Below are 13,056 nucleotides of genomic sequence, written 5' to 3' on the forward strand. Positions count from 1 at the left end.
TTTAGGAGACGTTTTCCTTGATTGGCCAGGTCGATTCGCTACTTTTCATTTATCCTTCGGTGGAAATTTCCGCCTTCTCCTTTTTCCCACCTCCTCTCCGGCCGTCCCAGCCAATGAGCATTCCGCAAGTCCGTCCGCAGCTTCCAATGAAAGCCGAGAGCCCGCGCTGTTGTGGCACGTGAAGGCCGCGCACGTGTACCGGTTATGTAAAAGGAGGGGCTAAGGGCGGGCAGTCCCTTGCGCGTTGTCCGCCGCGCATGCGCGCGGGGCGGGTGTTCGCGGAGGAAGGAGGCGGCGGCCGACGAGGCTGCCTGGCCTCGTTTAGAACGATAATGAAACAGCAACCGGCTGCGGCCGCTATGACAACCAGCCCCGCTAGCGCCGGCAACGCCGTTCCGGCCTTTCTCAGTAAGCTGTGGGCGCTGGTGGGAGACGCACCAAGCAATCAGCTTATCACCTGGAGCCAGGTAAGGCAGGCCGCGGTCGGGCGAGGCTTTCCCTTCCGTTGCATGGTGGGAACGGAGAGGAGAGGGAGAAATGGCCTCTCCGCCCGCCCCCCCTCTGGGCTCCACGGGGAGGGTCGCGCTTCTTCCTCCTCATATCCCCCCAACAGAGGAGAAACGGACTCCCTAGTGGGAGAAGAGGGGGTGTGGTCAGGCCTCTTTTCTGGCGGGCCGCGAGGCGGGAGAGGCGCCTGGGCCGAGATCCAGAGGGCCTTTGGCCGCTTTGCGCGCGCCTAGGAAGGCTGTCAAAGGAGATCCCAAGGCTTCAGAGAGGCCGAGAAGAGGCGCAGCTAGAGCGGACGGATGTGGCTGTGAAGCGGGGCTTCGGCGTGACAGGCATGCGGGTGCACGCGGTTGGCCTGGCTTGGAGCCTCCGGGCGTGCGGCCTTGCCTTGTACAGAGATTATTTCCCTGAGGGGGAGAGAGCACGTGTGACTCGGCCTCTTTGTGTCACTTGCACGAGTGCGTGTTGTGCCTGTGCGCAGAAGAAGTGAAATCGACCGCCGGTTCAGAGAGAACTGTTGCACCTGGGAAGGTGGTGGTGTTAAGGCATTGCTGACTTATGGTGACCCCCTGTTGGGGTTTTCAAGGCAAGAGACTAACAGAGGTGGTTTGCCATTGCCAACCTCGTTATTGAAACACTGATCTTCCTTGGAGGTCTCCCGGACAGTTACTAACAAAGGCTGACTATGCTTAACTTCCGAGATCTGCCTTGCCTGGGCTATCCCGCTGACGGCCAGGAAGGAGGGAGGACTGGGGATTCTCTGGTTAGCTCCTCGACCTGGCTGCAAACTTGCTCACTGGCCTTAGACGAGCCACTGTTCTCTTGGCTTCAGGGCTGCTTGCCTGAGATATTGTAATGTTTCATATCTGATGAATGTGAAAGACTTTGAATAAAGGAAAGTGCTGTGTAAATATGAAGTATGTTTGTTTGGAGAGGTAGTATATACATTTTTAGAGAAACTCATAAACTGAAAACTTAAATATAAAATCATAGTTGTAAATAATTAGGCAACCTACAAACAAGTTTTAGGCTAAAAGCAGTCCATAAAAGCAGTTTAATAAATCAATATGTAAATTTTAAAAACCTCAGTAAGGAGAAATACTGTTGACTAAAGGAAAATAAAGTGGATGCCTGGAGAGCCTTAGTGGGGAGAGCATTCCAAAGATGAAGTGACACCATTTGTGGGAGGAAAAAAACCTGTGTCTTAATTGCTACCTGGCTTATCACTGCAGGTGCATACATATGCAGGACTTGGGAAGAGGATCTTAATGGGCAGGTGGACAGTATGTGAGATTATCCTTTACGTAACAGGCAGCCAGTAGAGAGATCTTTCAGCATAGTAGGAGGGGAGTCGAGGGGTTGCTCATTACAAACATAATTCTGGCCCCCCAAATGATCTGTTGAATCAAAGCTGATTTTTGTTATTTGGGAGCAAGCTACGTTGAACACTGGGATTTAGTGCTGATGGAGCAATATACAGTGTCAGGCTGCGAGTCCTTTCACTGTTAAAGGAGCATAACTGTACTTTAGTAAGCAGAATAGTAGTGTGTACTTTAATTTCTGCCTTTCATTTGTAGAACATTTAAAAAGTTGTTACAATTGTCTTGGGGTTTGTATGAATGGAATGGTGTGGAGGGGAGCTAGGGAGATCAATTTTCAAACATAACATTTGTATGACTAAGGCAAATAGCATCAGGAATCTGGGAGCTACTCATATTTTGCCTTGTCTTGGTGCCACACTGCTCAGCTTGGCAACAGTGACATTTTATTTTTAGTGTATTATGATTTGGCTGCATAATATTCTTGTTGCTAATTTTTTAAATAAGAATTCAAGGCAAACAAGTTGTTAAACCATTCTAATAAATATAGGAAAATGACTTTACAACATAATCCTATCCCTGACTTAATCTGCTGAGTCAGGATAGAATTCCTAAATTTCCATGGCATGGGATCTATTTAATGTTGTGTCTGCACTTGTGGTAGGCTACCACCTGGGAACTTTTGTGCAGGTATGTGCTCAGGGGTTGTCCCCATCTCCTGTGTAACTATAACTGAATGCCTATAAAAGGTGCTGCCCTTTAGAATACTCTTGTTGTAGACAGTGTGTGATTGACTTTTTCCTGTCTATCTATCTTGAGTCTCAGCAAGAGAGGTGGGTTACAGATGAACAAAATCAAATGAAAACCAGTGCTTTCCCCATCATTTTTGTGGTATAGTGGTTGGGTTGCAAATCAGCACTCTGCTTGTTCAAATCCCACTACTGCCATGGCCTCAGTAGGTGACCTTATGTAAACCATTTCTCTCAGCCTTGGCTCCTTAGCTGTATCATCGGGATAATAACACCATTGGCTTTGTTTACTGCTCTGAGTGGGGTGCTGATCTGTTTAGAAGCAAGATGTATAAGCACAGTTGTTACCTGGCTGATCATTAGTTTGCTGCCATCCTGCATGTTGGTGCTCTGGTGTGGAAGGGCTTTGTGCTAATTCCACCAGCTAGTGCATTTTTTGTGAAGTGGGTGGGGTGATGACACGGTCTTTTATTTATTTAGAATATTTACAAGGCTCATTGCCAGCTAGAATTTTTTTGGGTAGCATTCCTGTCATGACTAAATTTTTGGTGTCTGTGCATGGCTCAAGTAGGGACCTTAGTATGCAGTGCTGTTAGTGACAGCAACACTGGACAATAATTTCTGGGTTAATTTTGGCAAAAATATGCCATAATATATTTAATCACTTGTGGCTACTGGAGAATGGGTAGCCCTCAAGAATAGCCTAGCAAAAATATACCGTCCTTGTGGCAAGGGAAATCTAGGTGGGATCCACACCATTATTTTGTTTTGTACCGTCAACTTTTATTTTTCCCTACTTCTCAGTGGACAGAAGTTATAATACATGTGCTGTGGATAGGATAGTGTACAGCAGTTTGCAAATCACCCTCAGATATAGATATTTGTACAAAGAAAACAGACATTTATACTTCTAAATTCCATAAATATGCCAAATAATACAAATGTATATGCTAACAGCAGTAGCTGGGGATCTAAATTATAAACCTAGAAGCCCAACTGTCCCTAGCTCTACTCCTTTCTGTCTACTTTCTTCCTCCCAGAAGTGTACAGTCCTTTCTATCCTGGGGTGTGTGAGGTTTTGGAAATACTTCATCTCTGGCACGTTTTCCACAGTACTCTACAGCCCATCATTTTTCACAGGTCATGAGTGGTAAGTTTCACTTGTCTTCCAACTTAAAACATAAAATACCATCGTACCTGCAATGGCTAACAGAGACACAAGGCCAGGAACCAAAGCCACATGCTTGATGTGTCATCATATCTATTTAGGCAGTGCTATTATTATGACCAATTGTATTAGCTACAGTATACCATTTCAGGCCCATCCTCCAATGTGAGAGGTGCCGACATGTGTCAGCACTGCCATTTGGTTCTTCTATAAGCTGTACAAGTCAGTCACTGTGCAAAAGAATACATGGACACAAGTGTGTTATTATAAATGGCAATATTTAGAAACGAGTGGGAAATTATTTTAGTCAAAGGACATGCAAGTATTTTTTTTTTTATATAATTTTTTATTTTCAATATCTAACATACAACTACTACATACATACATACCCTACAAAACAGTAACTACAAAAGACTACAATAACACAAGGGATAGGAAAGAGGAAAGAAAAAAGAGAGAGGGAGGGAGGGGTGGAAAAAAGGGGAAGGTACCCTACAAACACTAAACACTAAACACTACATTTCTGTTTTCCCTTCATACTGCCATTATTCAAAAGTTAAAGCTTTATATTATATTGATGGAGTGGTTGACCTTACTAAATGCAAATTACAATTTAATTTCAAGTTAAATTTTTCTTCCCCTCCTGGGTCCCGGACGGAGTTCTCTCTGCGCAACTGCAGCCGCATTGCTCGTTTCCTCCCCCTCCCCCTCAGACTTCTCCTTTTCGTCTTGCTTGGTGCACTGGAATTCTGGGTTCCTGTCCTCAAAATCCCTTAGTTGATCTTCTGATAATATCTTAAAGGCTTGATCTTTATGGGTGAACCAGCTTCCTTCCGGAAATAACCATTTGTACTTTATTCCACGTTCTCTCAGAAGAGCTGCGAACTTTTTATACTTAAAACGTCTTTTCCGGACTAGAAATGGGACGTCTTTCAATATCTTAATTTTGTTGCCCAAGAAGTCCAAATCCGCATTGTATGAATTGTATAGGATAGTGTCCCGGATCCTCTTAGATGAAAAATCGATGATGATCTCGCGCGGCAACTGACGCTTCATTGCATACTTTGAAGTAGCCCGACGGGCTTCCAAAATGGCGCTTTTAACTTCTTCTTTAGTTGCCCTCGCGGGTGTCGCCAATAGTTCCAAGAAGGACATGCAAGTATTGATCTCATAGTTACCATTCTCCAGCAAAAGAGTATCAGAGGGCGGCTCCAGTGTGAAATTGTTAAATTCAGTTTAACTTTTGTTGATAAAATACATGATACTAAAATTCTGTTTATGGATGTTAATGTAACATTCTGATATTAGCTGAGGTCTTTTATTGTAGTATATTTGTAACTGATATTTTTTTGTTTAAAGGAAATATAAATTCCTAATGTACCATGTCATCCTAAACAGTTACTCCCTTCTAAGCATGTTGACTTTAGTGGATTTATAAACATGAAATAGAGTTTAGGATTGCATTAGTAGTATATTTCAAATATTTTCTAATGCACATTCTTTGCTGACAACACTCTTAGCTGTGTTTAATGTATAATAGCTCATAGGACAGCACTGTCATTTTTGTCACACTGTAGCTTCAGTATTGAGGGTCCACCAGTTTTGGCTTGACTTAGAAATCAGCCATCTTTATGGTGGTCATACTGTTAATAGATGCAGAGGAGTTAGCCGTGTTAGTCTGTGGTAGCAAAATCAAAAAGAGTCCAGTAGCACCTTTAAGACTAACCAACTTTATTGTAGCATAAGCTTTCGAGAATCAAGTTAATAGTGAGTTCTGGGCTCACTGCTCCCTTCACGGTCATGCATTGAGTGGCTGTTTTCAAATTGCAACAAATTGTTTGTGAGAGGCACAAACAAAGTTCGATTTCCATGTTCACCTTGCTCCCTCTCCTGCTTTCCAGCTGCACATTTAGTACTGTTGAAGGTTTCTGGGTAGCCTTGATTGTAGCTCCAATTTGGTGTGACATCTGAATGCGGGTGCATGGGTAAATTTGACATCCCTTCCCCCTTCCTAGGATTCTAATCTCCAATTCATCCTGGTGTCAGCATTTGGAACCTCAACCAGTAGTGTTTCATTCAAGGCTTCTGAAACCCTAGAACCTTAATCTTGCTGTTTGAGGGAAGGAGGGATGAGCAAGGCAAGAACATTGCAGAGTTGGAAGAAGTACAGAAGTAGGCAAGTAAGATGATTAGGGGTTTGAAGCACCTTTCCTATGAGGAAAGGCTAAAGAGTTTGGGACTTTTGAGTTTAGAAAAGTGATGGCTAAAGGGGGGGGGGATATGATAGAGGTGCACTGGGTAAAGAGAGTAGACAGAGAACTTTTTCTCACTCTCCAAAAATACTAGAACTCAAGGGTATCCAATAAAGTTGATGAGCAGTAGATTCAGGACACACAAAAAATACTTCTTCACAGAACAAATGGTTAAGATGTCAAATTCACTGCCAAAGGATGTAGTGATGGGCACAGGTATTAAATAGTTTTAAAAGGGGATTAGACAGATTCATGGAGTACAAGTCTATCAGTGACTGCTAGCCATGGTGACGGAAGGGAACCTCTACATTCAGATGAGGTAAATCTCTGAATACAAGTACCAAGAGGCACCTTCTGGGGAAGACCTCAGCCTCTATGCCCTGTTGTTAGCCCTTTGTAGTAACTGATTGACCACTGTGTGAGACAAGATGCTGGACTAGATGGACCACTGGGCTGATCCAATAGGACTCTATGTTCTTACACATCAGCTTGAAAAAGTTGCTAACCCAATGTTACTCTAGATCAGGGTGGATAAAAATCAATGATTTTTTTAAAAAAATCAAAAAAATCAGATTTTTTTTATTTAAATCGGATTTTTTTTATTTAAATCGGATTTTTTTTAAAATAAAATGCTTTTTGAGGAAAATATATTACCATCCAAAGGTTATTCTATCATGAAATAAAGATTAGTTTTTAATTATGTAGAATAAGGCTGTATATGTTTAATTTTTTTGGTAAATAAATTCCATTAATCCATTCACAATGTCATGCTCTTCCAGAGGTTTTTGTAAGATTATTGGGCAGTTTCTCTGCCTACAAGATATTATCACAGATGCTTGGTTTTGCAGTTCTCAAAACTGAATTTGTGTCAGCTCAGCAGAGATCACATGCCTCTTCTTCACAGCGAAAATGTTATAACATGAACAGAGTTGAGAAAAAGACCTTAAAGATAATGCTGCAAATGTATCCAAGATGAGAAGAAATTTAGAAGAGCAGGAAGGGAATACAAAGCTAATAACATATGGTTGCAGTGCTCATTTGCTGCACCTCTTAGCCAAAGACTTAAGTGTTCCAGAAATAAAGACGAATGTTGTTGAAATTGCTAAATACTTCCGTAACAATCATTTTGCTGCAGCAGCTCTGAAAAGGATGGGTGGAACCAAGCTAACGCTCCCACAAGATGTTAGATGGAACTCTGTGGTGGACTGTTTTGAGCAGTATATCAAGAACTGGCCTATTCTGATGACAGTTTGTGAACAATTTTCATCTACTTGCATATTAAAGTTATACTAGCAAGAATTAGTCTTTATGTAGAAAACTATGATTTAAATCAAGCCTTACTGACTAGTGATTTAAATCGTGATTTAAATCAGTTTGATTTAAATCAAATCCACCCTGCTCTAGATGATACTCAGTGGCTTGGGAGCCACATGTTGCTCTTTGACATGCTACCTATAGTTCTTCTGACCATTTCTTTCCAGTGCAGCATCCATCCTATGTTTTAATGGTTAACAGTTGGTTCCTACCTTGAAACAGGTAAACTGCAAGCCTCTTTGAAGTGCAGGCCTTGGGCCAATAATGGAAGTAAAGGGCTTGTCCTCTTTGGAAACCCCCCCCCCCCCACACACACACACCAATAACTGTTTGCTTTTCATTACCATGGAGAAGAGCATGGTGACTGCAGAGAACATAGTAAACCACCATTGTTTATAGTGGGTCCTGAGACTCCTGAGTAGAACATGGCCAGAGGGACTAAGCTGCAGCTTCAAATCTTGTGTCTGGCAGCAACTTCAGCTATAAAATCTTCTGCTTTTTGTCAAAAGAGAGTCGGGGCTTTGTGAACCTGATCGTATGGGGCGAAAAACTGGGTGAAGGGGTATGACCTGATAGCTTTAGGTGGGAAGCTCCTGTACCCCCCAGAATTTTGGGATGCTTGCTTACTAAAGTAATTAGGTTGGGATTTTTGCACAGAATGGGTTAAGAATCTAAAGATTGGCATTAATACTGAGTTGATTGTGAAGAAGTGAGTATATGGCTTGCAATGTGGCATGAACTTATTGTGACAGTTTTTGTTTCATTGTAAATAAAGGCTAGCTGACTTGATTCATACCTGAGTTCTTGTGTCTTTGTGCTGTATGCACACGAAGCTTCTGTATGTTGAGCCACTTTGGTGTAGTGCTAGTATACTCCATGGGTCGCGGACAGCTACATTACTTTTACAGTCAGCCGGAAGAACTATGACTGCTGTTTGCCCTGTGTGCTACCTTACCAAACTCCCACATACAATAAGATATAATTCTTAATATTAAACTTTTAAATTTCCAGAGTGCCTCTGAACATGTAGGTTTGTCTCTCCACCACTGTTGAACTGTAGCCAGTTCTTGCATGTTTAGACTAAGGAGGATGTGCTTCCCTCTGCCTTCTCACTCCTCAGCATGAGGCACAACAGCTCAGATGAGAGCAAGATTATCAAGGCCCCAGGAGAGAGCAAGTTGGCTGTGGAGAATCGGTAGTAAAACTACCTCCATGTCACTGTGGCCAGCTTGCTCTTTTCCTGAGTGACTGCCATGGTGGTACTTTTACTCTATCTTCTTGTGGCTAACTTGTTCTCCTTACGTCTTCTGGATGCTGGGATGAAAGTGTGGAGGCTGGAAAGGGGGAGTGTTGGAGAGGATGGGTTCATAGTTTACCCATCCACCAGTCTGTCCAGCATTCCATGGATGGAACCAGCTGCCCAATTAGCTTGCTCACTTTCCTGGAACATGGGGTGGGTGCCTCATTTCGGAATGGTGCTTGAAAGAGCCACAGGTACATGTTCAAGAACCACATGCAACTCCACATTTTAGTATCACTGGCTTAGAATCTGGGATTATGGTGTTTTCTGCATGGTCACCTTACAGCATTTCAGAATCTATTCTGCTTCCCCTGTTCTCCCCAGTTCTTCACCTGCAAAGGGAGTTATGGGAAGCCGAAACGGTTTTTGTCCATCTCCCCCCCCCCGCACACATTCTGTGGGTTTTTTTTTTTTTTTTTGAAGCTGCTGGCTGCTGTTGGCACGGGACAGCCCAATCAGGGAGGGAATGGGTTCCAAAATTGTAATGTTACCGCACATGTGAAAAAATAAAAAGACATCAGCTCCAGCCCCCACAAAATGCGGGTCCAAACAGACACATCTCAACTCATCATGAGATACCAAATTGCCTCGAGGTTGTGCAGTGCAGAATGATGGGACCCCAAGCTGTTTCAGCACTAATCGGTGTGAATGCTCAGCATCACTGGCTTAAAGTTGCCATGCAGAATGGGCCTATGTCTGGGAAAGTCTAAATTTGTATCTGTGCTCAGCCATGTAGCTCATTGGGTGACCCATTAAATTTTTTTTTACTGCAGTGGAGGACATTAATTAGTGGGTTCCCTGTGGGAACTGTATTAGGACTGATGCTATTTAACATGTTTAGTCACTTGAAATCGGAGGTGCATTGATACCTTATTCGGGACAGTGAAAACAAAAGCAGATTATGAAGAGCTCTAACAGAATCTCTTCAGACAGAGTGAATGAGCCACATTGTAAGTAAGTGCGAAATTATACCTGTTTTATATACAAGATGGGGGGGGGGGGTCTCAACTGAGGTGCAAGAAGGGCGGTCAAAATGATCCAGAGATTAGGGCACCTCTGTGAACAAAGTCTAAAGAGATCAATGCTTTTCAGAATAGAAAACAGACAACTAGGATTGTGCTTTTCAGGATAGGAAAAAAAGATAGCTGAGGGTGACCGTTGAACTTGTGGAGTTCATTGATAATAGAAAGTGGTTTTGGCTTTAAAGAGGATTAGAAGGATTGATAAGGAATCCTACAATATAAAAGGCAAGCTGTATTGCTGATAACTCACTTTTTATTCTCACGCAGGCATGCTGCCGACGACTGTGGCCTTGAGGCCACTGCGAAGTGCCCACTTACTGCCAGGAGGGGGCCCACAAATAAGCACTCCTCCACATGCCCTCCTCAGCACCTTCCTGCTCTGACCTCCAGGCCACTCTGAAGCACCTGCTTGCTGCTGGGAGGGGGGGCCACTAAATCAGTTTTTTAGAGCCGGTTGTATTTTTTCACACAATGGGCATTGTTTCTAGTAGGTCCATCAATGGCTATATTGAGTCTCATTGGAGTAGTGTGTGTCTGGAAGCTAGTTGGTGGGAAGCAGCCAGGAGGGGGAGGTTTGGCTTCCAAGCTGCTTTTTGTAGTCCTTGTAGAAGTTATAAATTCATCTGATTGGCTGTACAGGTTAAATCAAAAACAAAAATAGAAGGGATATGACACCCAAATTCTAGCAGGTGGAATTGTACCGGGGGGGGGGGGGTGCTAAGGAACTCTCTGCTACTGCACTGATATCTTCCTTGTGGTTTCCAAATGTTGGCTTTTTTTTGCATGAGTGATTTTGCCGCTGTTGGTCCCATGCTTCTTTTGTTTTCTTCCTAATTCCAGATGTGTAACTCCCCCTTCAAATTTCAGTGCGGTGTTTCAAAGGTTCTTTTCCTAGTTTTCTGCCTCCGTTTTTTGAACTCTATATTGAAATCTGAAGGGGGAGTTAAGTGTTAGGAATTCAGAAGAAAACCTGAAGAGGCATGGGGCCCAAAGTGTCAAAAATTGCCCATGCAAAAAAAGGCTGTCCAATTGTAGCCAGTACTTGATTATGGATTATATGGCTATAGAACTACTTTCTACATGATTCATCCCCTGGATTTACATTTGGAATTCACAAGTGATTAGAGTGACTGAAACTGAGGTACCACAGTGACTTCTGTGGGAGAGAGTCAAACATTGATGAAAGAGATGAGTGGACAGCAATGGACATAGAAATGTAAAATTTGGGGAAATTTTGAAGCTACAGGAGGGAATTTTTTTTCTGTTTTTTGAATGGAAAGGTTGGGAATAATTGAAATATATGCAACTAGCAACCAAACTGTTGTGTAAACAATAGGCTCTGGAAAACAGCCTCTGGAGGGGGGTGCAGCTGTGCTGGGCCTTCCTACCACTGCGCTAGGCCTTCCCTGGCCTCGAGAGTGACACACTGCTGTGTTGGACCTTCCTGCCACCATGGCAGGCCTTCTCACCACTGTGGCAGCCTCTTTGGGGTCTCCAAGGCAAGCCAATTATTCACTTTTTATCCCTGCGGATGGGCCTGCGAGTGTGCCTGCATGGGAATAAAAAGTGAGTTGTTGCCAATATGGCTTGCCTTTTATATAGTAGGATACTTATAGTCTTATCAAACTTAAACTAGTTTTATTGCTTTAACAACATAAAATGCTTCTTGTATAACTTACTTGTATATAAAATTGCAGTATTTGATGTATTTATGGAATTTAAAAATTTAAAAATGTTTAAATTGTGGTATGTAGTATTTTATGTTTTTAATGGTAATAATGTTTTGAATTGTGTAATGTGTTTTAAGCCTTGTTGTGATCCACCCTGAGCCCCCTGGTGTGGGGAGGGCGGAGTATAAATTGAATAAATTAAATTAAGAAAAATTGCAGCTATACTTAACACTTAGGAAAGAACTGCAAGTTGATCCTCCCTATGCTTCCTTAGCACATGAACCTTAATTTTCACTGTGAAAAGTAGAAAAAATAGTTAAAACCCAAGATTTGCACTAAATAACATAAAACTTATTTGGTCAGGAAAAGGGTCATGCAGTCACAATAAAATTAACATATTTTGTTATGTAGTTAAAGGTCATAACTTGAAAGCATTGAACTATTCAGTAGTGTATTATCAGTATATGTACTGTAGCATTTTTATTATGTACAGAATTAGTTACATTTAGAAATGAAAAGTATCAGCACCTTAAATCTCTAATCAGAATTAATTTCTGAAACTTCTGATTCTGAACCTTTGTTTTTATCTTCATGCAGCTTTTTGGAAAACTTGAGTTTTTTTCCAGTTATATTTTTTCTTTATTTAAACTATAAACGATAACGTAAAAACTATAGACAACAAACATAAAGGATAAAACAATTCTAAAAAGAAGACACACTAACAATACGTAAAAGGTAAAGTGCAAGCACAAGTCATTACTGACCCATGAGGGACATTGCATCACGACATTTTCTTGGCAGACTTTTGTTACAGGGTGGTTTGCCATTGCCTTCCCCAGTCATCTACACTTTACCCCCAGGAACCTGGGTACTCATTTTACCGACCATGGAAGGCTGAGTCAACCTTGAGCCGGCTACTTGAACCAAGCTTCCGCCAGGATCGAACTCAGGTCATCATGAGCAGAGCTTGGGCTGCAGTACTGCAGCTTACCACTCTGTGCCTCAGGTCTCTGTTAACAATACATAGACAAGTGAAAAAAGAAAAACCCTTAAACTAAACTACAATTTTCTCCGCCACAAATATAGATCATTTTCAGAATCTCACTTATTCTAAATTAAACATAAAAGCCCTTTTTTCTATTGTTCATGGTTCTTAATCCATAAATCCAGATGTCATCAAATCCTTATCCATTTCATGTAAAAAGTCTATAAACGGTTTCCATTCAGTCAAAAATGTAACTAATGTCTTTTCCCTAATCAGTGAAGTAAGTTTTGCCATTGACACAAACTCCAATACTTTTATCCACCATTCCTCCACTGTAGGCAATGTTGGAGTTTTCCACTTTTGTGCATAGAGTACTCTTGCGGCCGTAATCAGATATAAAAACAAAGTTCCAAAGCTTCTTTCCAACTGGCTGTCCATTATTTCCAACAAAGAAGTCTCTGGTTTCAACTGGATTTTAATCTTCAAAATCTTCTGAATCGATAATTGTATCTGTAACCAGAAACTCTTTGCTTTCTTATATGTTCACCACATATGAAAAAATGTCCCTTCTTGTTTAGCACATTTCCAATATACATTTGAAGCACCCTTATACAGTCTTGCCAATTTTTCAGGAGTCATATACCAACGATACATCATCATATAAAATTTTTCTTTGATACTAGAGCTTAATGTAAACTTCAACCCCCTTGTCCACATTTTCCCACTGCTCCATTAATGTCATGTCCACAATTTTGTGCCCATTTAATCAT

General features: G+C 41.9%; 1 protein-coding gene across 1 annotated transcript in view; it reads left to right on the forward strand.

The window, feature by feature from the left end:
• The first annotated feature begins 260 nt into the window (after positions 1–260).
• The window catches only part of HSF2 (heat shock transcription factor 2), a 35,502-nt gene continuing 22,706 nt past the window's right edge, over positions 261–13,056 (forward strand). Inside the window, exon 1 of the mRNA XM_054991639.1 lies at positions 261–467. Coding sequence (XP_054847614.1) covers positions 333–467 — 135 coding nt within the window. The 5' untranslated portion in view covers positions 261–332. The remainder of the gene's footprint in view (positions 468–13,056) is intronic.

The sequence above is a fragment of the Eublepharis macularius genome, chromosome 1, assembly GCF_028583425.1.
Source record: "Eublepharis macularius isolate TG4126 chromosome 1, MPM_Emac_v1.0, whole genome shotgun sequence".
Classification (NCBI taxonomy): Eukaryota; Metazoa; Chordata; class Lepidosauria; order Squamata; family Eublepharidae; genus Eublepharis; species Eublepharis macularius.